This window comes from Bufo bufo, chromosome 1 (assembly GCF_905171765.1).
Source record: "Bufo bufo chromosome 1, aBufBuf1.1, whole genome shotgun sequence".
Taxonomy (NCBI): Eukaryota; Metazoa; Chordata; class Amphibia; order Anura; family Bufonidae; genus Bufo; species Bufo bufo.
Window position 1 is genome coordinate 98130389 of NC_053389.1, and position 26753 is coordinate 98157141.

Below are 26753 nucleotides of genomic sequence, written 5' to 3' on the forward strand. Positions count from 1 at the left end.
GAGTGTCTATGGTGAGTTTAGTTTTACTAGCTAGCCCAACAAGCAAAGGGTACAACTGAAAACTAATCAAACTTTATTTAATTTTATAAAGAAGTCCTCCGGCACCTATGTGTACCTGTGCAATTAAACAGGAGTCCCTGTCTAAATATACGGCTTATACTTCAGCATTTAACAATTGATGACCAATACCTATGATAGGTCATCAATATCAGATTGGTGAGGGTCTGACATCCCACACCTCCGCCCAACCACTATACTGCAGTAGCTCCGGTACTGGAACTGCACTGCTCTGTCCACCATGTAATGGATGGAGCCGTTTACTGCAGCACTGCTCCCACTGAAGTGAACGGGAACAGTGCTGCAGTAATCAGTTCTGTCCACTACACAGTGCATGGAGCTGTGTAGATCCAAGGCAGACTTCCAGTGCTGGAGCCAGTCTGGAACATCTGATCATCAGGAGAGCTTTGGTCCATGGTTTTCAGGGAGCATTGGTAGTAGATGCTCTGGAAACTAGTTTTCAGCCATGGAATATGAATGACACATGGAGGGCAAAAAATGAACACATGGACCAAACATGGATTCTTCACGGATGAACCACTGAGCATCTTGTCATCATGGACACAAACGTGCGAATGAGGCCTTATAGGGACAAAAAGTGAACTTTATCATATCAATCATCATGTGGACCATAGAACCAAGCAGAAAAAGCCTGACAAAACAAAATCATGTCCATTCAACCAGGGGATGGAGACTACTGCGCTGCCACATAGTGACCCCCCTGTATAGCCTCCATTATCTGAACTTAATCAGTCTGAAAGGCAATTGTTCTCCGGCCAGCCTGCAGACAATAGGCCATCATGTCATCTCCCCCTTTCTCTGGGCCCTGGGCAGCATTACCCCGGGTCTCTGTAACATCAGGGGATGTCCACATAACCTCTTGTGAAGCCGATGATACAATTGCGCTTCATTGAAAAACTCATCTGAAAACACATATCTGTCCATAATAATACAGGGTCAGAAAACGTCTACAATGTAGAGATCCCCTGCATAGGCTGGGACCGGATAACGCTGCCGTCTACACTATTGCAGTCCTGGTCTTGGCCGTCACTGCAGCACTTCTAAGGAGCTGCAGTCCTATTACAAGTCAGATGTTGCCGGGCCCTTGTGCAGTGACACACTGATGCCTCATGTTTCTTTCAGGACTGCATGGGTTAACGCTAGCCTGTACATGGACACCTAACAGAGGTAAAAGGTCAGCTAGGGTTACATGCAACCAATGCAAATAAAAGCAAGTGTTAGTAACTGCTCCCTGCTATTGCTTCCCATAGACACCTATGTGGGCACCAATGCAGGGGATGCTCAGTAAGTTGTACCATGCAGATGGCAGAGAACAACTCGCCTGGCATCGTCCATAGGGAAAGCGCAGGAAACAAACGTTATTAGGTTGCCCTCCCCTGCTGTGGCTTATACTCACAGACATATGGCTGTATGTGCGGATCCTATGCTGGGAAGATGCCTGGATGCCCTGCTGGCCAGCTCATCACACACACAGGGGAGCTGATAATGCCTCTGGAACAGATCAGGCAGCCAGGGCCGGGAGCAAACCGGTTCTTTGTCATTATCCTGGAAAAAAAAACACCTCTCCAGAATACTAAATTGTCATGGGCTGAAACTGACGCAAATCTGAACCAACCAGGTGCCTGGATGCTCTTAAGGACGCCCCTTCCTGATATCTACTGCAACCGCTTTGGAAAGAACAGGATAGGGATCCCGGCTATTGTGCATGTAAAAGCCTGGAGATGTCACTGAAACGTCTCAAAGAGGAGGGCATGGAGAAGAAGCAGCCAATGGTAACACCAGCCCTGATGTCAGAGCCACCTTAAATATCAGAGCTGCTACTGCATGCTGGGATCTGGACTTGGCAGTGCTACCTTAAATATCTGCTCAGCTACTGCATGCTGTGCCTTCAGAGTGACCGGGCTTCATGAAAGGTCTGTGCGGCTGCTGGATGTTACGTGTGGAGATGTCATCTTGTTACGGTTCATATCAGTGTAAATACTGGATGCGGTGCTACCGTAAAGATCTGTGAGGCTACACTATAGAGCAGCTTGAGGTGGCGGTGCTACCTTACATATCAGGGTAACCACTGTTTGTTGTGGCAGGTGCAGCGCTTGCTTCTTTTGTGTGCATTATATGGTTAAATATTTATAATATATTTACACACATACAATACATAAGAAACACATGTACACAGTACATAGATACATACAGTCAAGTCTATAAATATTGGGGCATCGACACAGTTCTAACATTTTTGGCTCTATACACCACCACAATGGATTTTAAATGAAACGAACAAGATGTGCTTTACCTGCAGACTGTCAGCTTTAATGTGAGGGTATTTACATCCAAATCAGGTGAACGGTGTAGGAATTTACAACAGTTTTCATATGTGTCTCCCACTTGTTAAGGGAACAAAAGTAATGGGACAATTGGCTTTTCAGCTGTTCCATGACCAGGTGTGTGTTATTCCATCATTATCCCAATTAAAATGAGCAGATAAAAGGTCCAGAGTTCATTTCAAGTGCGCTATTTGCATTTGGAATCTGTTGCTGTCAACTCTCAAGATGAGACCCAAGGAGCTGTCACTATCAGTGAATCAAGCCATCATTAGGCTGAAAAAAAACACAACAAACCCATCAGAGAGATAGCAAAAACAATAGGCGTGGCCAAAACAACTGTTTGGAACATTCTTAAAAAGAAGGAACGCACCGGTGAGCTCAGCAACACCAAAAGACCCGGAAGACCACGGAAAACAACTGTGGTGGATGACCGAAGAATTCTTTCCCTGGTGAAGAAAACACCCTTCACAACAGTTGGCCAGATCAAGAACACTCTCCAGGAGGTATGTGTATGTGTGTCAAAGTCAACAATCAAGAGAAGACTTCACCAGAGTGAATACAGAGAGTTCACCACAAGATGTAAACCATTGGTGAGCCTCAAAAATAGGAAGGCCAGATTAGAGTTTGCCAAACAACATCTAAAAAAGCCTTCACAGTTCTGGAACAACATCTTATGGACCGACGAGACCAAGATCAACTTGTACCAGAGTGATGGTAAGAGAAGAGTATGGAGAAGGAAAGGAACTGCTCATGATCCTAAGCATACCACCTCATCAGTGAAGCATGGTGGTGGTAGTGTCATGGCGTGGGCATGTATGGCTGCCAATGGAACTGGTTCTCTTGTATTTATTGATGATGTGACTGCTGACAAAAGCAACAGGATGAATTCTGAAGTGTTTCGGGTAATATTATCCGCTCATATTGAGCCAAATGCTTCAGAACTCATTGGACGGCGCTTCACAGTGCAGATGGACAATGACCCAAAGCATACTGCAAAAGCAACCAAAGAGTTTTTTAAGGGAAAGAAGTGGAATGTTATGCAATGGCGATGTCAATCACCTGACCTGAATCCGATTGAGCATGCATTTCACTTGCTGAAGATAAAACTGAAGGGAAAATGCCCCAAGAACAAGCAGGAACTGAAGACAGTTGCAGTAGAGGCCTGGCAGAGCATCACCAGGGATGAAACCCAGCATCTGGTGATGTCTATGCGTTCCAGACTTCAGGCTGTAATTGTAAATACTCTCAAATTAAAGCTGACAGTCTGCAGTTAAAGCACATCTTGTTTGTTTCATTTCAAATCCATTGTGGTGGTGTATAGAGCCCAAAAATGTTAGAATTGTGTTGATGTCCCAATATTTATGGATCTGACTGTATATACACACATACAGTACATAGGATAGATATACACATACACACACTACATAACATACACATATACAACACAAAATATAGATATACACGCATAAGAGATACAAGAGCTGAAGGGCAGTGAAGAGCTGGGGCTGGCTGGCCCTTGTAGTGCACCCTATAGTAGCCACAATTTATATAGGTGAGCGCACATAAGCAAATCAATAGCGTTCTCTCACCACTAGGCAGGACGAAATTGCAGTCAGTTGCGGCCAAGCTCTAACTGCAGTTTTTGTCGGCGCCAACGATAAAAGTAGATTCAGTTACTCCTGACGCTGCATCATACTTTTTTTTTTCTTTAACAAAGTTTGACAATTATTTGGGGAGTGAGTGCAGCCAGTCAGTTAATTATAACTAAGTGAGCGCAGTAAATGCCACAGACGTGCCTGTAGTAAGCAATCCCTACAGTTCAAGGTCTGGTTGAACTATTTAAATTTTAGTTTTTTTTCTGATTATATTTGAATGCACATACAAGTCAGATTAGACAAAAATCTGTCACAGGTGCCAAGTTCCCACTTCATTCACCAAGTAAATTCTCAAAAGCATTGTCTTGAGTGTATTTTGTAGAAAGGGATTAGAACAATTTTTTAAAAACCTCCTTATATATTAGTTGTACAGAATCCAAACAGTTCCATACATTGTCTATTTGTGCACAGTCGGCTGCCCACCACCGCAACTTATAAATGTTTGGAAGGTGGAAGGGTCCCACTTCCAAACAAAGTAAGAACGTGGCTAGTAGCAGTGGCACAGGTCATGTAGGCAGTACCAGTAGTAGTAGTAGGCCACCGTTCCCCCTGGCTGCCGAAAGGCGCAACATTATCCTAAAGGAGAAAGTAGATGAGATTGAGGACTAGATGGCTTACTCCTCCTCTCAGTCGCAGCAGGATGACGTGCCTTCTGAGTGACACCATACCTTGGAGCCAGGGGTCAGAGTGGTCCTTCTGCTCATCCTCCTTTCAAATGAAAGGGAGGAGAAATTAGCTTACTATCGGGAAACACTGTGTACGAACATTGCTGCAGCTTTTGGCCCAACCTGCCGCCACCGTGTCTGAAAGAGAGGCCCATGTTCACCCTTCACAGAGTCACCCACCTCCTGCCACAAGCAGCAACAGTAGCAGCCAGTTCAGCCTACTCAACATGAAGGAGCAGTTTTTTAATGTCCCACACCAGGCTCAGACAAGTCAGCAAGCCCAGTCCAACAGCCTCAATGACCAGGTTCAGGCCTACCTGGACTCTGGCTCGCAACGTTTGTCCTCGGACCCCGTAGACTTCTAGTAAAAAGGGAGAATTTTTCTAGGCTTGGTCCAAACAAGCCAAGCCACCCTTTCTTCGTTCTGACAGTTAGCACTGCGACCATCTGGCCACATAAAGGTCTAATTTTTTGAGGCTTGGTCCCTAAACCATCGTCATTTTTTTTTCCAAATAACACCATCTGCCTCTGATAAGAGACAATTGTTAGAAGCTTTGAAATAGGAAAAAGCATAAAATGAGCCACGGCACGATGTGTCTTTCGACACGCTGCTTTTTAACATCTTCAAACATGCCTGTGTGTGTCAGTGTCACTTTGACATGATTTTCTACTGCTGTCATTCATCCTAGAGCTTGGGGGGGGGGGGGGGGGGATAAGGGAAAATAATAGCATTCTTAATACAGAATGCTTAGTACAATAGGGCTGGAGGGGTTAAAAAAATAAATAAAATTTAACTCACCTTAATCCACTTGTTTACGCAGCCTGGCTTCTCTTCTTTCTTTCTTTCTTTGCTGTGCAGGAGGAAAGGGACCCGTGGTGATGTCACTGCGCTCATCACATGGTCCGACACATGATCCATCGCCATGGTGATGGATCATGTGATGGACCATGTGATGAGCGCAGTGATGTCATCAAAAGGTCCTTTACCCAGGTCCTGAAGAAAGAAGAAAAGCCGTGCTAACCATGTTATAAGGGAAAATAATACAATCTACACAACACCTAACCCAAACCCGAACTTCTGTGAAGAAGTTTGGGTTTGGGTACCAAACATGCAGATTTTTCTCACGCGCGTGCAAAACGCAATAAAATGTTTTGCACTCGCGCTGAAAAATTGTGCATTATCCTGCGACGCACCCGCATCCTCTTCGGCCCAAATCAATGACACCCGTGTGAAAGAGGCTTTAGTCCGGCGGCACGGCGAAATAGTGGCAGGACGGATCCGACAGGGTGAACAGCCTGTTGGATACGTCCTGCTGCTAGTGTGAAAGTACCCTTACTACTTTGATTCTGATATAGATCGCAGAATCACTTATTCATAGTCATCATACATATATTGGGCCCCTAAATGTGTATCAACTATAAGTCGGCTGATATACCACTGGAGAACTACTGAGCCTCTCTGAGTACCGGACCCCGGCAATCAGTCTGTATTGGATACGGCACTACAGACACGTCCCCTTGCTAGTCACAATTTATAAGGCCAGCTGTAACCAGGTACCTAACTATAAAACTGTCTAATGTTAACCTATGTTACCTAAAAATATAATAGTGGTTTATTCATATTACAGGTGGCTGCCACTACATGGAGGTATCGGGTATAATACCCACGTCCGTGATACGCAAGTAGACATTAATGTCATATATTACCAACTTAGGCTACTTTCACACTGGTGTTTTGGTTTCCGTTTGTTAGATCCGTTCAGGGCTCTCACAAGCGGTCCGAAACGGATCAGTTTTGCCCTTAATGCATTCTGAATGGATAACGATCCTGTCAGAATGTATCAGTTCAGTCTCCATTCCGCTTTTGAGGCGGACACCAAAACGCTGCTTGGTGTCCGTCTGATGAAACTGACCCAATGTAAGTCAAAGGGGACGGATCCGTTTTCACTGACAATAGAAAACTGATCCGTCCCCCATTGACTTTCAATGGTATTCAACACGGATCCGTCTTGGCTATGTTACAAATAATACAAACGGATCCGTTCTGAACGGATGCATGCGGTTGTATTATCTGAACAGATGCGTTTGTTCAGATCCATGACGGATCCGCACTAAACGCGAGTGTGAAAGTAGCCTTACATATCATTTAGATACCAAGGCACTATTTATACCCTCTTTTTGTGGGCAATTTGTCCCCTGATAAACCCGATTACAGTAAGGGTGAAACGCGTTGGCACGATGATGTCACCAACCTAGACGGCATCATAGTGTTTTACTGACAATGTGCATCTATGATTATAACTAGGAGATAGATAGGTCATACTATCTCTGAATCCTTGTTTTATTATTTTGCATGGTATGTTTGGTTTATGTTTTTTCTGTACCTTTAGGTCACTAGTTATCACAATAACGATTAACTAATAGGATAGCATATAATTAGTGTTGAGCGAACTCGGCGTCGGGTTATCAAAGAATCACGTTATGGATTCTAAATTCCGTTATGGTCCCTGGTAGCGGAATCCATAACGGGATTCTTCGAGAACCCGAACTTTAGATGCCGAACTTAAATCACAAGTTCGCTCAACACCACATATAATAGCCCCTGCTATTCCATCTATAGGCAGGGCATAAATAGCGATAGGCTCAGCTATAGGGATAGAGCCCATAGCTCAATATTAGGCCCGACCTCTGCCATTCCAAGCCCTAAATTCAAGTACCAACCTAGTGCTATAGTTCCATTTTGTTTTGTTTTATTATTTGGTTTGTGTCGGAGGGTCTTTTTGTTATGTTTTAAGTTTATGTTAAAAGCTAAGTTTTATGGATGGTAGCCTGGGAATTTGAGAATTGGAGTTTGCCACCTTACATATATAATACCTGCAGACGGGTTATAGAAGTAGTAAAGTACAGTAACATTCATTTACAGGTTATAATTCCATGATATCTCGCATGATCATTCCACAATCCGCTCCATCCATCGCTCTCGTTAGGCTGGGGTCACACTTCAGTTATTTCCATCAGTTAGGGCTCATGCACACAAACGTATTTTCTTTCCGTGTCCATTCATTCGTTGTTGTTTTTTTTGCGGACTGTATAAGTTACTCCATGGGCATTTTGTTTCTGTATGTCCTATTATTGTCCGCATTACAGACAAGGATAGGACTGTTCTATTAGTGGCCAACTGCTCCGTTCGGCAAAATACGGAACGCACATGGACGTCATCCGTATTTTTTGCGGACTGCAAAATACATACAGTAGTGTGTATGAGCCCGTATTGATAGGGGCTTGGCCTGAATAGGCTTTGCACCTCATGGTGCCATTGAAACATAGGTTGCTATGGACTGGGTTTTCTGCCTTTTCTCCCCTTGTCTGTTCCCTTGTGTTTCTGTTTATTTCCCTCAGGTGAAGTAAGCCAGCTGGATACCGGGCAGCTTCTGGATTGGTCAGTGTGGCTGAAGGGTCAGTGTTTACTATTGGTTAAATCAGTTGCTGTCCGGTTGCTGGGCCTTGTTCTATTTTTATCTAGGTCCTGGATTGGTTTGTGGAGCGGTTCGGCGGGAATTCTACCTATTTAAGAAGGTGTCGTACCTGTGAAGATCAGTCGCCGTGTCAAGAACAGTAAAGAGGCTTGTCCCGCCCGCCCTCCCTTGATTATTGTCGCGGTCTTTGTTTCTTTAAAGGGGGGGTTAGTCGCTCAGAATTCTGGGTGGATTTAAATTAATTCAGTAAATGGACTTTAATTTTATTAATATGGTTTTATACTGGTTTAAAATGGTTGAGTTATGTAACCCCCAATAATTTAATAAAGACCGCGGCCTTTTCATCCATTTGAAGTTCCTGTGTTTTTATTAATTATTATTACAGCCTTATGTTGGTAAGGGTATATGCCTTTAAAGGTTATTGTTGAATATGGCACCATGTGAGCCAAAAGAACAGGCGCAGATCTTTCCATTATACCAGTAGGCTTCACTACTGGTTTTTGGCTCCCAATAACTGATGGAAATAACTGAAGTGTGAACTCAGCCTTACAGACTTCGATTATTGCTTCGTCCAGTCGTTGGTATCACATTAAAAGTCGCTAGTGTCAATGGGACAGATCCCATCCTGGGAATACTGAACGCGCTGTGAATGAAATGGGGTCATATTGGGGGGTACTCACCCGCTCTGCACTAGACCACCACAGCAGGTTCATGAAGGCGGATGGCGATGGCTCTGTGGATACAAACACTGCAGTCTGTATATAGCATGATCTCCAGTCCATGGGTCACAAATCAGCAACTATATTAAGAGCACTTGGCAACAACACACAGGAGGGGAATGTGACACACATGCCATGATCCCTGCCCAATAAGTGTTGTCATAGGCACACTCAGGCTCTTATACCCAGGGGCTCAGGTCTACGTCACTACAGCAGGGTGACAGCATGCTACACAGTGATACATTGTAGCCATCTCCAGCCTGTGATGATACAATGTAACCTGTCTGCAGCAGTCTGCTCAGTTCCCATAGACAGCTGTAGGGACAATCCCATACAACCCTCCCAGCAGAGAGGAAAGTATTATTAGATGGGAGCGCCCGACCGCACCATATTTATCACACACAACTCCTCCAAGCGAGGGAGATGCGCCCGACCGCACCATATTTATCACCCAGGAGAAAGCAATCATTAGCTGGGTGCGACCGACCGCACCGTATTCACGAACAATACAAGTCCAGCAAATAGTATTAGGTAAGTAAAGTACGCCCGACCGCGCCAGTCATCAACTAAACATTAATGCGCCCGGCCGCACCGAATTTAACACATATAAGTACGCCCGACCGCACCGTTTTTGATCGATTTTTTTTTGTGCTTGTTATGATAAAGCTGAGCGGTATCTTTTCTTTGCTATTTTAATATAGTCGTACAAGACGCGAAATGCACGACTGACTAAACGTGAGGTGCAGACCGGATTCTGACCGCCCGCGACAAGTTTGCGCGATTTACCTTCTAGAAACGAAAGATTGATGGGAAGTCGCGTTGCATTGTGGGACGGGAGGAAGCCCAGAGCACGTTGGTCGTGGAGCTGAGCATGGCGTCCTCCGGGAAGAGGTGAGAGTCCGTCTGGACGGATAAGAACACGGGCAATCAATGGCAGCAGCTGAGGGAAGGACGCCCGATATGGACCGAAAGGAATGCGTGTTCTGTGCGGTTTTTGGACGTGTAGCTCTGGCATTTGCTGCAACGTGGATCCGTTTTCTCTCTCCTCTACCAGTTGTAATGGGACTACAGGTCCCAGCATGCAGTGCAGGCTTATTGGGGTGTAAGGTTAGAGATGACTTGTGGCTGGGCACCACATGCTGCGGTTTTCCTGCGATTCTTCCTCACTCTGACAGGATGTGCAGCTGCTCCTGTTCCAGAGCTCCCTGTCTGTCTTATGGCAGCTCCTGGATGAGTACAGTGGCTCCTAGGTTGGTGTCAGGCCTAAGACTGCGACTAATGGCCCCAGAGTTAGTACTGGCCGTGCTGTACACCGGTTGTCAGCCGCCCTCATGAAGCCCTGTTACTACCTGTGGGTGTGCCTGGGACCCTACAGTCTACAGCTCAGCGGATTCACAGGGGGCGCCAGGATTGCAGGGACATCACAGCGTAGTGGTGATCCCATAGAAATCAACGGGGATGTGCGAGTCGTACGTGTACCGCAACTGTGACTTCCTAAATGACAAAAGCCAACTCTGCAGGATTCAGGGGTAGCAGTCGCGGGACAAGTCTTGCATTTCATCATTTCTATAGACCTTTGGCTAACATCTGGGGCTGGGGTGTGTATAACAAAAAACTGGTGCACAAAAATGCCATAAAAAAACTTGTATGTGCTCCAGCCTTAGGCTACTCTCACACTAGCGTTGTTGTTTTCCGGTATTGAGTTCCGGCTACATTCTGAATGGAAAGAAATCCGTTCACAATGTCTTCTGTTCTGTCAGCATTCTGTTTTGTGACCGGACGCAAAACCGCTGCGAGCGGAAAGCAATCTAAGTCAATGGGGAAGGGTCAGTTTCTTTTAGAAGCCTAAAACAGATCAGTTTATTTCCGTTTTGAATTCACACAACCGCATCCTGATGTGCAAAATCAAAACGGATCCTTTTAACTTCGGTATTGAGATTCTCTGCCGGATCTCAATACTGGAATTAACAACGCAAGTGTGAAAGTAGCCTTAGGCCAGGTGCACACTGCGACGTGGTGGCTGCGTTTCCCGTACCGAACATTGCTCCTGTGACTCGAATTACCACATCTCCTTCAAGAGGTCGCAAGATCAGCTGCATAAGCGTCATGGACGCCTGTACAGGCAATTTTACGCTCTCCAAAAAAAAAAAAAGTCTTATGCTTATTTTTAAGCACGAGACGTTCTTTGGTCCGGAGCGCTGTGTCGTCATCAATATCTGATCGGCTGCTTGAAAAGAAGACAGGAAGTGTAATGAAGAGGAAGTGGCGCCCTCACATGGAGCGGCAGGGACTGAAGAGTCCTTTCAGGCTGCACTGTGCTCTGGACCTATCCTCAGGATAGGCCATCAATATTGGATCGGCGACGCCACCCCCCCCGCGATCAACTGTTTCAAGAGTAGGCGGTGCTCCATGTGAGCACCACTTCCTCTTCATTGCACTTCCCGTTGTCTTCTTTTCAAACAGCTGATCAGATATTGATGATCATCAATATATGAAACCCCTAGGCAATGAGAGCAATTTGTCTTTAAAGGGGTATTCTGGGAATAAAAAAAAGACTGAAAATACTTTATTACAAATATTACTTTATTAGAAATATATTCCCAAGTATCTTTCTGTAGTTATAATGGCTTGTTTTGTCTGGGGAGCAATCATTAAGGGAAATCAAATGGCTGCTGTCCTATCAGTACACACAAATCCTGTCCTGATCACACAGCAGGACAAGTTACTTCACAACACTGAGCTAAAGACCTGCCTCATCCTCCTCTCTGCTTGTCAGGAATTATGATCCTGAATACATTTTAATAAGATCTTCAGCTAATTCTCTGTAGGAATGGAGGATGAGGAGACATGAAGTACACCGAGGAGGTGGGGGTAATGAGCAGCATCACTCGTATGCAGTCTCCATTACCACAGTCTGTCCTGTCGGTCCTTTGTACTTCATGTCTCCTCATGAACTCCATTCCCACAGAGATTCGGCTGAAGATATATCAGCTGTATTTAGGATCATAATCCCTGACCTGCAGAGCAGAGAGGACGGGGCAGCTCTTTACCTCAGTGTTGTGAAGTCACTTGTCCTCCTCTGTGATTAGGACAGGTTTAGTGTGTACTAATAGGACGGCGGCCATTTTATTTCTCCTAATGATTGCTGCCCACACAAAATGAGCCGTTAGAACTAATGAAAGGTATTTGGAATATATTTGTAATAAACTAATATTTAGGTATTTTTATTTTCTTAATTCCCGGAGAACCCCTTTAAGTTATCCCCTATCCACAGGATAGGGGATAACTATTAGATTGGTAGGGGTCCCACCATTGGGACTCCTGCTTATCATGAGAACAGTGACCCCAAACCCCTGCAGCCCCCCTAAAATGAACGGCTTCCCTTGCGGACATACACTTTTATGTTTGTAACCCAATATTTTCTCTTCCAATTAGAAAACTTGCGCAGCTCAGTTTGGATGAGTTCCTGACAACAGGTTTCGATTCAGACGGCGACTCTACAGAGGAGAAGGCGAATGATGAAGTGTCCGAGAAGCAGATAAAACCCAAGAAGGTAAAGAAGCTGAAGAAGGTAGCAGCCGGCAGTGGAGAAAAGTAAGTTCTCTGGGACAGTGAGATGTGATTTATTACTGGTGGGGTCGTTACACGTGATATCAAGGGTTTCCAGCAGAAAGTTCAGTTCTAAAAACAATTGAGTGGTCGATGTCATTTCCCCCAAAATCATATGATAAGATTGCATCTTTACACAAGGGACAAGGAGATACGTCATCTGGATTAGGATGAAGGTAGGCTAAGACCCCCAGAAAACTGCATCCGGACACCCCAGATGCATAAGGATTTGCGGACTGGGAAATAGATGTTTGAATAAAGGCTATTGCCAAACAATTACCGTTGTCCCTCCCTGCAGTGGACTGCTGTTTGCACACTTTTTGTGCCATGCATCTGAATGTGGCAGTGTCTCTCCTGGGCCTTCATCTATGGCTTTCTCCTTCTGTTTTTTTTCTCTGTTTAATGGCAATCTACTCTGAAGCTCGTCATACACATTAGATTTGCAGTGGCTGAACCTGCTAATTTTCCTCGCTTTGGCTGAGTTCACACTTCACTTATTTGATTAGTCATTTCAATCAGTTATTGTGAGCCCAAACCAGTAATGAAGCCTACTCAGAGATCAGGTGTAATGGAAAGATCTGCACCTGTTCTGTATTTTTCACCCGCACCAATAACTGATGGAAATAACTGAAGTGTGAACTCAACCTTAGGGCCCATAGATGCAAACGTATCCGTTCCTTTTTATTTATTTTTTTTAATCTTTTTTGCGGACCATATGCAAAACCATTAATTTGGGTCCACATTGTGCATTCTGTTTCCGTATGTGTCCGTATATCCGTTCCGCAAAAAAATAGAACATCTCCTATTCTTGTCCACATTACGAACAAGGATCCACAAAACACGGACACCGACCATGTGCGTGCTGCATTTTGCGGACCGCACATGATCGGCTCTATGATAGAAATGCCTATTCTTGTCCGTGGCTGCGGACAAGAATAGGACATGCTCTATCTTTTTTGGGGGGCCGCGGAACGGAAGTGCGGATGCACACCGCACACGGTGTGCTGTCCACATCTTTTGCGGCCTTGTTGAAATGAATGGGTCCGCACCCGTTCCGCAAAATTAGGGGCCAGCTGTTCCGTTCTGCAAAACAAGCAATGCCTACAGACATCATCCGTATTTTCCATTTCGTCCACCATGACGGCTTAACCATGAAATTGACCCCTTGACTTCTGTAGGGGCAGGAACACAGTTTAAAAGGCCACCACCCACTCTCACCCTCAGTGTTTCCTGTCCCTTGGGGGCACCTCACGGAGAGACCTGTGTGAAGGTCTTTTCCTTTTTCCTCTGCCCTCCTGTGGTCTATTCTAAAGCTGAGCAGCGGAGGACATTCTTGAGTAGATCTCGTTCCTGACAGCGGGGGCCTATTATCTCTCTGCATGCGCAGGGTACTCCTTCCCCTTCTTGCTGGAAGCTGACCACGCTATACAGAACGCGCTGTAAGCCGACCTCAGCGCAAAGCCGCAGCGCTGTACTCTGTTCTCTGCCTGCCAGGGGGGGGAGGAGCCTGGAACCCACGTGCCCCTCGCTGATGACGTCAGACGCGGTGCCGGCTGTAAAAGCGGCAGATTCAAACAAGACGCCGCTGCTTTCAAAGTGGTGTTCCTCCTCCAGAATAGGATGTCAGCTCCTGATGCTCCTCTACAGGCCAGATGGATCCTACAGACACCCCCTTGGCTACTCCAACCGTGAGTTGAATATGTATCACTCTGACCAGCTTAATATGTATGGTCTCCTGATACCTGGTTGCTCTTCTCTTATAGGGAGTGAAAGAGCCCAGAATTAAACCCAAAGTCTCTAGATGTGCAACTTGTACCAAGAGACTTCTTGAAAATCATAAAAAGAAGCTCTGTCAATCTTGCATTAATGAGCTTGTAAAAGAAGAGCAACCATCGATCCTTATGGAATTTAAATCCATGATCCAGAACGAGAGAAAATCCTCCCTGGCCTCCCTCAAATCCGTTCCTCCTGCTCTACCTGCGAAAGGTCTAAGATGTCCGTTCCATCCTCCAGCAGAGGACATGGACGAGGAGGCTTCCACCTCTAGACAGAACATTGATATTTATGTTCTATCAGAGGGAGAAATTGCGGAAGATAGTAAAAACATGTTTTTCTCTTCTGAGGATATGGAGGAATTATTGGGAGCTGTAAGAACTACCATGGGCATTGAGGATATACAAAAGCCCTGGTCAGTCCAGGATGAGATGTTTGGAGGACTTAGAACAAAGAAATCCAAAGTGTTCCCAGTAAATGAAAATATTAAAGAGATGATTCTGGACGAGTGGACGGATCCAGAAAGGAGATTAGGTGTCTCTAGGGAGTTTAGGAACAGACTGCTGTTTTGATCAGGCTGAAGTAAAGTATCTTTAATGAAACACCAAAGATTGATGTCCGGTTGCAAAAGTTGTCAAAAAGACCTCCCTTCCTTTCGAGGATTCCTCTTAACTACAGAATCCAATGGAAAGAGAGGCTGATGCTCTACTGAAAAAATCCTGGGAAGCATCCATATCTGGAATAAAAACGAACATAGCGGCAACATCAGTGGCTAGATCCATGTGTTTTTGGATCAGCGAATTAGAAAACCATATTAAAAACAGGACTCCTAGAGAGGAAATCCTAAACTGTATTCCCCTTCTCAGGTCAGCCACAGCATTCTTGGTGGATGCCTCAGCTGAATCCGAAGATGCTGCTCTCTCTAATTCTGTGATAAGAGCATTGTAGATGAAGGCCTGGGGGGAGATAGAACATCTAAAGCTAAGTTATGCTCTATTGCTTTTTCTGGAGAGTACGTGTTCGGTCCTATTCTCGAAAAAGCAGCTGATAAAAAGAAAGGGTTCCCTGAAGAGGGTCAAAAGAAGCCCTTTCGTGCCTTTAACCCTCAGTCTAGATCCTGCAGGGGCAAAGGAAAATAGGGGAGGTGGAGCTATCAAACAGGGGGGGAAGGGCAGGGGTTTCCTCCTCAATCCCCCAAATAATCTGATAAACAATGACACCAAGGTTAGGAAGTTTTCTATCCCAGTGGAAATCCATGACCCGGAGCCCCTGGGCCATGGACATCATAGAAAATGGATACAGGATAGAATTCTCCTCAACTCCTCCAAAGAAATTCCGGATAACCTCACACAGCCAGAGCATGTTAGGAAAAATTTGGCAGGGAGTCTTAGATTTAATAGACTCAAAAGTGGTAACAGAAGTTCCCGAACTAGAAAAGGGAAAAGGTTATTATTCAAACCTTTTTCTAGTCCAAACACCAGATGGGTCTTCCCGTGCCATTATAAATCTAAAAGAGTTAAACAAAGCCATTACCTACAGAAAATTCAAAATGGAGTCTATTTCTTCCATTATCCCTTTAATAAAAAAACGGAGCCTTCATGACTTCCATAGATCTAAAGGATGCCTATTACCACGTCCCCGTACTCAAAGTTTCACGAAGATACCTCAGATTTGCCTTAATAGACAACGCCTGTGTGGTAAATCATTTTCAGTTCACTGCTTTACCCTTTGGGATATCTTCCACCCCAAGGGTCTTCACAAAATTGGTGGAAATGATCTCCCCTCTCAGGTCAGAGGGATTAAATTTTTTTTTTTCCATATCTAGATGACTTCCTTATTATAGGCAACTCAGAACTAGAAACATCCAGTCAGACGGATTACCTGATTCACAAATTAACAGATTTGGACTGGTTAATAAATCGGAAAAAATCTTGTCTAGCACCATCTACTCAAATGAAATTCCTAGGGGTGATGCTAAATTTAAGAAAAGTTGGTATCATTCAAGGGAAAGATAGAACACCGACTTTGGGATTGGAAACTATCAGGAGTGCCATGAGCCTTCTGGGAATGATGACCCCATGCATCACTGCAGTGGCATGGTGCCAGGCCCATACTAGGATAACTCAATCCTGGATATTGGGGAAGTGGGACAGAAAACGGTCTTCCCTAGAGAAAAAGATAACCATCCCCCTTCGCGTGAAATCAGATTTAAACTGGTGGACAGAAAAGAAGAATCTGTCGAGGGGCGTAACCTGGATTTCTCAACCAGAAGTCCAGATCATTACAGATGCAAGCGGTATGGGATGGGGAGCAAAGGTTGCCAAGGAAGGTGGTCAAACGAGATAGGACAAAGATCATCAAACTACCGAGAATTGAGAGCTGTCTGGGAGACTTTAAAAGTATCCCAAGAACTATTGTCAGGAAAACATCTAAAAATATTCTCCGACAATGTAACAGCTGTGGCCTACCTAAAACACCAGGGGGGCACACAATCTCCAATCCTAAGGGGTCTGGCGAAAAGAAATGTACTTTGTCACAGCAACCCACCTAAAATGTTCATAAAACATAGAAGCCGACTACCTCAGCAGAGTGGTCCCTAAACCAGGGGAGTGGTCCCTAAATCAAGAATTTTTTTTTGAGAATTTCCAAAAGATGAGGATTTCCTCAAATAGACCTATTCGCATCATAAAACAACGCAAAAGTGGGGTGTTTTTGATCTCTAAACCCCAGAGAAGAGCCATGGGCAGTCGATGCCTTTTCAGTCAGGTGGACCTGGAACCTCACTTGCGCTTTTCCTCACTGGGCCCTAATCCCTCGGGAACTGCAGAAAATATTAACCTATCCTGTAACAGTAATACTGGTGGTTCCCTATTGGCCGAAGAGAAATTGGTTGCCCGTCCTGAAGGAATTGGCTCTGAAGGAGCCATGGAAAATACCTCTCCAGAAGGACATTCTATCACAAGGTCCCATCCTTCACCAAGATCCCAGCCTGTTCATTTATCAGCATGTATCCTGAACGCAAGATCTTAGAAAGTAGAGGTCTTTCAGATAAGGTTAATAATACACTAAAATCCAGCATGAAATGAGTTACTTCTGCAATCTATCTCAAATTCTGGAGAAAATACTGCAGTTGGCTGGCACAAGATTCACCAATAAATTCTACCCAGAGTATCAAAGATTATAGTTTTTCTCCAGTGGGGGCCGGATATGGGCCTCAGACCCAGTACACTAAAGGTACAGATATCTGCTTTGGGGGCATGCTATGATACAGATCTAGCCAGCCATAGGTGGATAAGAAGATTTGTAAGAGCTGCTTCTAGATTAAGGCCATCTATAATGCCAAGGATTCCCTAGTGGGATTTAAACCTGGTCTTGAATGGTCTAATGAATCCTCCATTTTCTCCCTTACAGGACATTTCAATTAAACATCTTACTTTCAAAGCTGTGTTTTTATTAGCAATAACATCTGGGAGAGATTCAGGTTCTCTCCTGCTGAGAGCCCTATCTCTCTCTCTCTTTCCGGACAGGATAGTTTTGAAACTGGATCCAGGTTTTCTTCCGAAAGTCATCACGGATTTTCATAGAGACCAAGGAATCGTCCTCCCATCTTTTCCTGAAGATGTAAAGAATTCATCTAAGGAACAATTCCAGCTCCTGGATGTCAGGGAGACTATTCTACAATACCTGGCGACAACAAACATTTTTCGAAGGGAGGACAATCTCCTTATTCGGTTTGCTGGGCAAAACAAAGGTAGAAAAGCCTCCAAGGCTTCTATAGGTCGTTGGATTAAGTCAACTATATCTTGCTGTTACCCAATGTCAGGCCTTACTAGTCCCACATATATAAAAGCCCATTCCACAAGAGCAATGGCTTCTTCATGGGCTGAAAGAGCAGGCGTTTCCCTAGACAAGATCTGTAGGGCTGCCACCTGGTCTAATGTAATTATAAGACATTATCGTATTGTTGTGTCCGCTTCTGCTGATTTGACCTTTTGGACAGAAGATCCTGCAAGCAGTCTCCCTCCCTACTAAGTAATCTGATAGTTCTCATGGGTAAGCTGTCATGGTGGATGAAATGGAAAAACCATAATTGGACTTACCGGTAATTCTGTTTCCTTGAGTCCACCATGACTGCTCGTAAATTCTCCCCCTGAGATTATAAGAGGGGCTAGAGTATGAAGTAATACAAAAAAATATTTATATATGGTCGTGTGCATGAGCCCTTAAAGGGACTCTGTCACCACTTTCTAACCCCCCCTTTTAAAAGTATTGTTATCTCCATGGCGCCCCTGTGATTACAAAGGTGTTGTTAGAAGATTAATTCGCCGTCTCCTTTTGATAAAAAGAGCTTTTATCTAACCTGTCAATCTTCTTGATAAGGTGCCCAGGGCGTTTCTGTTGGTCTCAAGCTGCCGCCCGCCGCCGCCGCCGTTGGTGCCCAGCTCCTCCCCTGATGCTTTCAGCGCCGCCTGAATGTAATGAAATACGCCTCCGGCTCTCGCTCAGTGCCCCCTCCTCCTTTTCAAAGATCCCGCGCGTGCGCACAGGCCTGTGCCTGATGCGCCCGTGCGGACATTTACAATCAGCCTCATTGAGCGAAGTGCGCATGCGCGCACTTCGCTCAACCTCCTCATCAGACGAGCACTGCAGTCCCTTTAAGCTGACTATATAATATGTATGGTGGACTCCCAAATCTACCTTGACAGCTGATGTTTCGGTAGATAAGGATCAGGCAAGTTGGGTTCAATTGCCTAGTCCTGCTGTTAGCGGGGAGATAAGCCACTGCCGGAGTAGTCTGTGAGCAGTCTTCTCTCTATTTACCACGTATGCTCAGGCGATCATGCAGATGTATGGGACGGAGGATCAGGAAATATAGCTGCCGGATGAACAAGCTATCTCGTGTATGGCCAGCTTAACTTACCATTGCAGTGTAATACTACATAACTTATTTTTATTGTACTTTTTAATTTAAGCTTGTTTTCTGAATAGCTCACTATATATAAAAAAAAAATATATATATATATATATATATATATATATATATATTTTTATATTTCAAAGTTTTGTATGTGAACTTGTCAGTATCTATACATGAAAGAATATTATTATTATTTTTTTTCTCCTCATTGTAAAGGAAGGTAAAGAAAACCAAAGGCAAAGCCTCCGAGCACAAAGACCAACTCTCTCGCCTTAAAGAAAAAGACCCGGAGTTCTACAAATTCCTCGAACATAATGATCAAACTCTTCTGAACTTTGATGACTCTGATTCTTCAGATGAAGAAGGTGGCATTCACCAGCTGCCGGACCACCTAGAGGTTAGTAGAGGGGCGTCATCCACTGTTTCGCCATATGCTATGTGGAAAGCCACCCTCTTTGCATTAGCTAAACATATGCTAAGGAGGAGCACCGCAGCCTTCTCGCTGCTTATCCTAGGCCAGCGACTTCGGGACCCTCAATCACATGGCCTAGGCGCAGCTTAGCCCCATTCAAGTGGACGTGATTAATGGTTGTGACATCACTGGCCTAGGGTGAGCAGTGGAAGGGAAAACTTCTTTAAAGCAGTTATCTAGTACTATTTAATGATGACCTATTTTCAGGATAGGTCGTCATTATCAGATCCTGGGAATAGATCATCAATATTTATTACCGGATAACCTCTTTCAATGAGTTGACCCTTTACAAGAACCTATCCCCCCTACTCTGATATGTGGGCTCTGACTAGTGGGGCCCCTATTGCTCATGAATTCAGGATCCCTTGTTCCCCTGTTTGCATGTAGCAGCAGACATGCACGCTTGTCCGCTGCTTCATTCACCTCTATGGGACCTCCAGAGATTGCTGAGCACTTCCTATTCCGCCATCTCTTGTAGTCCCATAGAGTTGAATGGAATGGTGGACACATTATTGTCTGCTGCTGCCTTTAATTGGGGGAACATGGCCCCAGTATTCCTGTACAGTAGGAGCCATCAAGGGTCAACCCCCACTATCCTGTGGATTTGGGGAAGCTCTTATAATTGGGGAAACTGCTTTATGGGTTTTACTATCCAGACATTTGTATCAAATCAACGGGCTCCCTGGAAGCTGCTTGTGTCTGAAGAACAGAGCCCTGCCATGAATGTAGATCAGGAAAGGCACGTATGAGCTCACTTGTTTTTTTTTGGATGCAGTAGCCACCACTCCATTCACTGATATGGGACTTTCAGAAATGGCTGGCCCGCTCTTCTTTCATGTAGGGCGAGCTCCAGAGGTGGCATCCCCACCTATTCGACATTTTTGGCATATCCTATTAACATAGGCTATCACTGACAAAAATTGATGTGCTAGAAAGGTACATAAACAAGTATCACAGAGAGAAAAAATGACCATTCATATAAAACAACTTTTACTACCGTACTATATATTAAAATATTGCCTCACAAATTATAGAAAATCACGATGACATACTGTGCCAATTCTAGAATGCAGAGTCTTACTTTGAATGTATCCTTAGTATTGTAATCCAAACTAGAAAAGTGTTCTTGCCTCCACCAGTAGTCTACAACTGAAGTGGGCGGAGTAACTGGTTGGAGTGGCTTGAGTAACTGTGGAAAGGTTGGAGTGGCTGGAGTAACTGTGGAAAGGTTGGAGTGGCTGGAGTAACTGTGGAAAGGTTGGACTGGTAAGAGTAACTTTATGGAGTGGGCAGAGTAACTGTGTGGATTGTTTGGAGTGAGTAAAGATGGTAAACATTACACTAACCAATTGATCAAATTTTAAAAGTGCACATGGCAAGCTTGATAGTGAGAAATGCATTAAAACTTGTATTTATTTATACAGCACATTTAATTGCAATATTGTTGCCCAAAGTGCTTCACAGTTGCATTAAAACATACATTTAAAAAACATTAGCAGACAATTTGTATAGGTGGGCTTGAAAATGAGGGAGTGGTGGCAGTTTAGAATTAATTTCCTGATTTTTCAGCTTGCACTCTAGCTTTTGTCACTCTGCTGGCTGCTCACACAACCTGGGATCCTATGGCAACTCACTCTACAGCAAGGGCAGAGAAGAGCCGTTAAAAACAAACTGCTCCAACTTGCTCACTTCACTGGAGGTTGCCATCTTCAAACTGTTGTAGTTTACAAATACATCCTACAGTGAAGAGCTTTATATTGTGAGAATCACAAGACCCAGACCTACATTTTGATGCATAGTATGTCTCTGAAATATTAAAAATGAAGGCACAGTCGCAGTTTAGAAATTGCCCTTCAAATTTGAGGTGGCTAGAGTGGAGTTTCAATGAATGTCAATGGGCGGCGTGAGTTGCAAACAAATGGTCATATTGTGAAAACTATCAGGACTGTGGCTTAGCCGTGGCTTTTTAGTGGCAGCAGGGATAGCTGAACGTTTTGATATAAGATTTGTGTAGATGGGCTTGGAAATGAGGGAGTGGTGGCAGTTTAGAAATCCTTTCCTGATTTTTCAGCTCCCACTCTAGTTTTGAACATTCCGCCATTTATTCCTATGGGACCAATTTTGCCACAAAAACGCTGATATTTCCTGAACCATTTGGCCAAACGTACCACAAATTAATAGCACACCAATCGGGAACAATACGCATGTTTAGGTATATTACTGCCTATGTAGTGTAAAAACTGTGGGAGGAGTTAGGGTGGTAAATTTGGCTATAATAAGAATATATGTGAGATAACAGTAAGGGGTCTTGCCATGCGAGAACACTTAAATAGAAAAAGATACAGTAACTTACAGTTTGCAGACAGCTGGCATAGATGTTGAATATACGAGGAGTGAGGTTGGGACGGGGGACGGGGGACGGGGGGGGGGGGGGGGAGAAAAATTAGCCATAATATAGCCCTAAGGCTAGGCTACCCCTGCCTACAAGCGGAACACCCGCCCCACTACTCGGTGGCTAAGCCCTCGCTGTCACCTACTGTGACCCTGCCGACGGATCAGATGCTTTGGGACAAATATCCTGTCGATATGCCAAAAATTGTCTGTGTGGGACAACCCTTTTTAACAAGCTTTAATGTAGCCTATGAAAAAGATTGGTCTTTAAAGAGCACAAAAAGTAATCAGATGATTGAGAAATATACTAAAAATTCTTCTATATTTATGTCGCAGGATATCCTCCTTTTCACAGACAAGATATGCACGTTCTCACATAAGTCCCTCTTTGTTTTAGGCCTGCTGCTAATTTTTCTGAAATGCAGCATGTGAGTGAAGTGGTAAAGGTGGATTTACATAAACCAATATTTGAGCAGATTATCGGGATTGAACATTCCTTCGAATGCTCGTTCCTGACAATCTGCCTGTGTAAATGTGCCGCCAATCACCTGATGAACGAGCAAAACGCCCCTGTTGTTCGTGCCGGCATATAAATTGTCATTTCTGGGCGGCAGATTGTGCGGTCTAAACGGCAATCTTCTGCCCAAAAACTGTGCAGCTGTGTGAGGACAAGTGATGGCAATCCCTCGTCATCATACTGTGGAGGTGATCACTGCATGTAAATGTAGCGGCTTTTTTCTCTGAACGAGCAGCAGACTGTCGGGAAGCAAGGTTTCCTTCCCGACAATCTGCTTTAGCTCGGCCTGTGTAAACCTGCCTTACTCTTTGTTTACTGCAGGAAATGGAGGAGGAGGAGGAGGATGATGAAGATGAAGAGAAAGAAGTAGAAGAAAAGAAAAAGAAGAAAAAGCCTGATCAGATTATCGTCACCTTGAAAATGGTGAAGGCCTGGAAGTCAGAAGCTAAGGTGCTGACCCTGAATTGTAACATTTTACATGAACTATATATTTTATGTCTGTTTTCATTCTGTATGTTATTACTAAAACTGCTAAACTTCAAATATCTATGGCACAGGCTTGGAGAAATCCCTGGAGTTAGATGGCCAGTGTGTTTGAATGGGTTGTCCTTCTGATTCAGTGGAACAACTTCTAGTGGACTGATGGAGATAGCTGAGCACTGTACTTGTAATCTTTGGCAGTCACTCCATTCAGCTGGAAAAGTCAGGAGCCACCCCATTGTAGCGATTGATGGGACCTTCATGAACCAAACACATATCACCTCTCCTTTGTAAGGGCTCTTTCACACCTGCGTTCTTGTCTTCCGGCATAGAGTTCCGTCGTCGGGGCTCTATGCCGGAAGAATCCTGATCAGGATTATCCTAATGCATTCTGAATGGAGTGAAATCCGTTCAGGATGCATCAGGATGTCTTCAGTTCCGGAACGGAACGTTTTTTGGCCGGAGAAAATACCGCAGCATGCTGCGCTTTTTGCTCCGGCCAAAAATCCGGAACACTTGCCGCAAGGCCGGATCCGGAATTAATGCCCATTGAAAGGCATTGATCCGGATCCGGCCTTAAGCTAAACGTCGTTTCGGCGCATTGCCGGAGCCGACATTTAGCTTTTTCTGAATGGTTACCATGGCTGCCGGGACGCTAAAGTCCTGGCAGCCATGGTAAAGTGGAGCGGGGGAGCAGTGTACTTACCGTCCGTGCGGCTCCCCAGGCGCTCCAGAGTGACGTCAGGGCGCCCCAAGCGCATGGATCATGTGATCGCATTGGACACGTCATCCATGCGCATGGGGCGCTCTGACATCATTCTGGAGCGCCCCGGGAGCTGCACGGACTGTAAGTATACCGCTCCCCGCTCCTACTATGGCAACCAGGACTTTAATAGCGTCCTGTGTGCCATAGTAACACTGAAAGCATTTTGAAGACGGTTCCGTCTTCAAATGCTTTCAGTACACTTGCGTTTTTCCGGATCCGGAGTGTAATTCCGGCAAGTGGAGTACATGCCGGATCCGGACAATGCAAGTGTGAAAGAGGCCTTACAGAGGGACAACCCCTTTAAATATTTGCTGATGGTATCTAACTTTATTGGTTGTTTTCTGTTGATGTCAGAGAAGGTTCTCATTTTCTGGCCACTTCAAATCAAGCTGGATTCTTCAGTGGTTTAATTGACTACCAAAGTCAACTCCTAGTGGTCAGATAATGTCTGGTCCCCTTTAAGGCTCTCTGCACATTTAATATTTTGCTCCAGTCTGAGTTATTTGTTGGTATTGTGTGTCCTGCATACAGTTGCAAGAAAAAGTATGTGAACCCTTTGGAATGATATGGATTTCTGCACAAATTGGTCATAAAATGTGATTTGATCTTCATCTAAGTCACAACAATAGACAATCACAGTCTGCTTAAACTAATAACACACAAAGAATTAAATGTTACCATGTTTTTATTGAACTCACCATGTAAACATTCACAGTGCAGGTGGAAAAAGTATGTGAACCCCTAGACTAATGACATCTCCAAGAGCTAATTGGAGTAAGGTGTCAGCCAACTGAAGTCCAATCAATGAGATGAGATTGGAGGTGTTGGTTACAGCTGCCCTGCCCTATAAAAACACACACCAGTTCTGGGTTTGCTTTTCACAAGAAGCATTGCCTAATGTGAATGATGCCTCGCACAAAAGAGCTCTCAGAAGACCTACGATTAAGACTATCGGCTAAAGACTTACAAAAGTCTACGATACGTAAAACACTAAACAAGAATGGATTTCATGGGAGGATGCCACAGAGGAAGCCACTGCTGTCCAAAAAACACATTGCTGCACGTTTACACTTTGCACAAGAGCACCTGGATGTTCCACAGCAGTACTGGCAAAATATTCTGTGGACAGATGAAACCAAAGTTGAGTTGTTTGGAAGAAACACACAACACTATGTGTGGAGAAAGAGGCACAGCACACCAACATCAAAACCTCATCCCAACTGTGAAGTATGGTGGTGGGGGTAGAGTTGTTGCGATACCAAATTTTTGATTCGGTTTCGATACCATGAAAAAGTATTGCGATACTCGATACCATTCGATACCACGCGAAAAAAATAAACAAAAAAAGCCACGTGCATTCCTCATTTTTAAAAATGGCGAATCGCGCAGTTTTTATTTTATTTTTTCTGTTCCGGCATTCACCACCTAGATTTTTTTTTTATATTTTAATAGTTTGGACTTTTCTCACGTGGCGATGTAATATGTTTATTTATATATTTTATATGTGAAATTGGGAAAAGGGGGGTGATTTATACTTCATATTTTAGTGTTTTTTTTTTTTTTTCACTTTTTATTTAATAACTATTTCCCCCCTTAGGGGCTAGAACCTGGGATCTTTCATCCCTTTTCCTATTCACCCTGATAGATCTCTATCAGGGTGAATAGGACTCCACACTGTCCCTGCTGCTCTGTGCTTTGTGCACACAGCATCAGGGATGTTACCATGGCAACCAGTCCTGGCTGCCATGGTAACCGATCGGAGCCCCAGGCTTACACAGCTGGGGCTCCGATCAGAAGCTGCCACTGCACCACCAATGAGGGGGAGTGGAGAGGTCCCTGTGGCCACTGCCACCAATGATTTTAATACTGGAGGGTTGAGAGGGGCCGGCGCACTGTGCCACCAATGATTTTAATGGGATGGGGGGATTGAGGGGGGGGGGGGCGGCACACTGCACCACCAATGATTTTACCCCTTTATACAGGAGGCGGGTACTAGCAGATCAGCGGCAGTTAACTGCCGCTGATCGCAGCTCCCTGTCAGGGGCAGGGTGCCGGCAATGCGATACCGGGCAATGGCTCAATCTTCAAGCGGATCCGTCCCTCATTGACTTTACATTGAAAGTCTGAACGGATCCGCTCAGGCTACTTTCGCAGTCGCACTTAGAAATTTTTCTAAGTTATTAATGCAGACGGATCCGTACTGAACGGAGCCTCCGTCTGCATTAATATGATCGGATCCGTTCAAACGCAAGTGTGAAAGTAGCCTTAGATGGTACTTTGGGGGTCACTTACTCTTAATGTGAGGCACATGGGGTCCATTCCAAAGACTCCAAAAGCATGCGCCCAGCCTGACATTAAAAATAAGTGACCCCCCATCATGTTTAAAACATGGGTAGTGGCAAGATTGGGGTTAATGAGTCACATTAACCCCAAATCTTGCTGGCTGTCTTCCTTATAGATATGGTTTTTGCCTGCCTTTATTTTGAGGCAGGCTAATCATCACTCTTGCACTGGGTCTGGCTGTGGGCTAGGCTAGGTACCTGCTATGCTGGGCTGGCTGCTTTTCAGTCTCACTGACTCTGGGGCTCGGGCTGACGCTCACTCATCTCAGTCAGACGGCGCAGCACACGAGACAAACGTGAGTAACTCAGTTAGGACTCAGGACGGAGGAGGAGGCTGCTCTGCTGCCGCTGGTGCCGTTCGCTGAGCTCAGCGCTCACTCGTCTCAGTTAGACGGCGCAGCACACAAGACAAGTGTGAGTGACTCAGGACGGAGGAGGAGGCTGCTCCGCTGCCGCCGGTGTCATTCGCTGAACTCAGCGCTCACTAGTCTCAGAGTCAGACGGCACAGCAGTTTATTACCTCCCCCGTCCCTCCTCCTCCTTTAATTAAACGCACAGTCATTGGTGG

The 26753-nt window shown here is 44.8% G+C and overlaps 2 protein-coding genes across 7 annotated transcripts in view; one reads left to right on the plus strand and one right to left on the minus strand.

Moving 5' to 3' along the window:
• The window catches only part of KLHL17 (kelch like family member 17), a 99872-nt gene extending 89750 nt beyond the window's left edge, over positions 1-10122 (minus strand). For 5 of the 6 annotated variants that reach the window (XR_005778111.1, XR_005778110.1, XM_040427137.1 and 2 more), the window contains exons 1-2: positions 9704-10122; positions 8879-8931 (exon numbers count right to left, since the gene is read on the minus strand). Coding sequence is in view for 4 of the 6 variants with exons in the window: in XM_040427137.1 (XP_040283071.1) it covers positions 8879-8931; positions 9704-9998 (348 nt within the window). In the remaining 2 variants the exon portion in view is untranslated. Of the gene's footprint in view, positions 1-1474; positions 1600-8878; positions 8932-9703 lie in introns of those variants that run through there. The other variant, XM_040427146.1, reaches the window with a different exon arrangement.
• NOC2L (NOC2 like nucleolar associated transcriptional repressor) overlaps positions 9732-26753 on the plus strand; it is a 108362-nt gene continuing 91340 nt past the window's right edge. The window contains exons 1-4 of the mRNA XM_040427124.1: positions 9732-9808; positions 12353-12511; positions 19434-19614; positions 22919-23047. Of these exons, the coding sequence (XP_040283058.1) occupies positions 9789-9808; positions 12353-12511; positions 19434-19614; positions 22919-23047 (489 nt within the window). The 5' untranslated portion in view covers positions 9732-9788. The remainder of the gene's footprint in view (positions 9809-12352; positions 12512-19433; positions 19615-22918; positions 23048-26753) is intronic.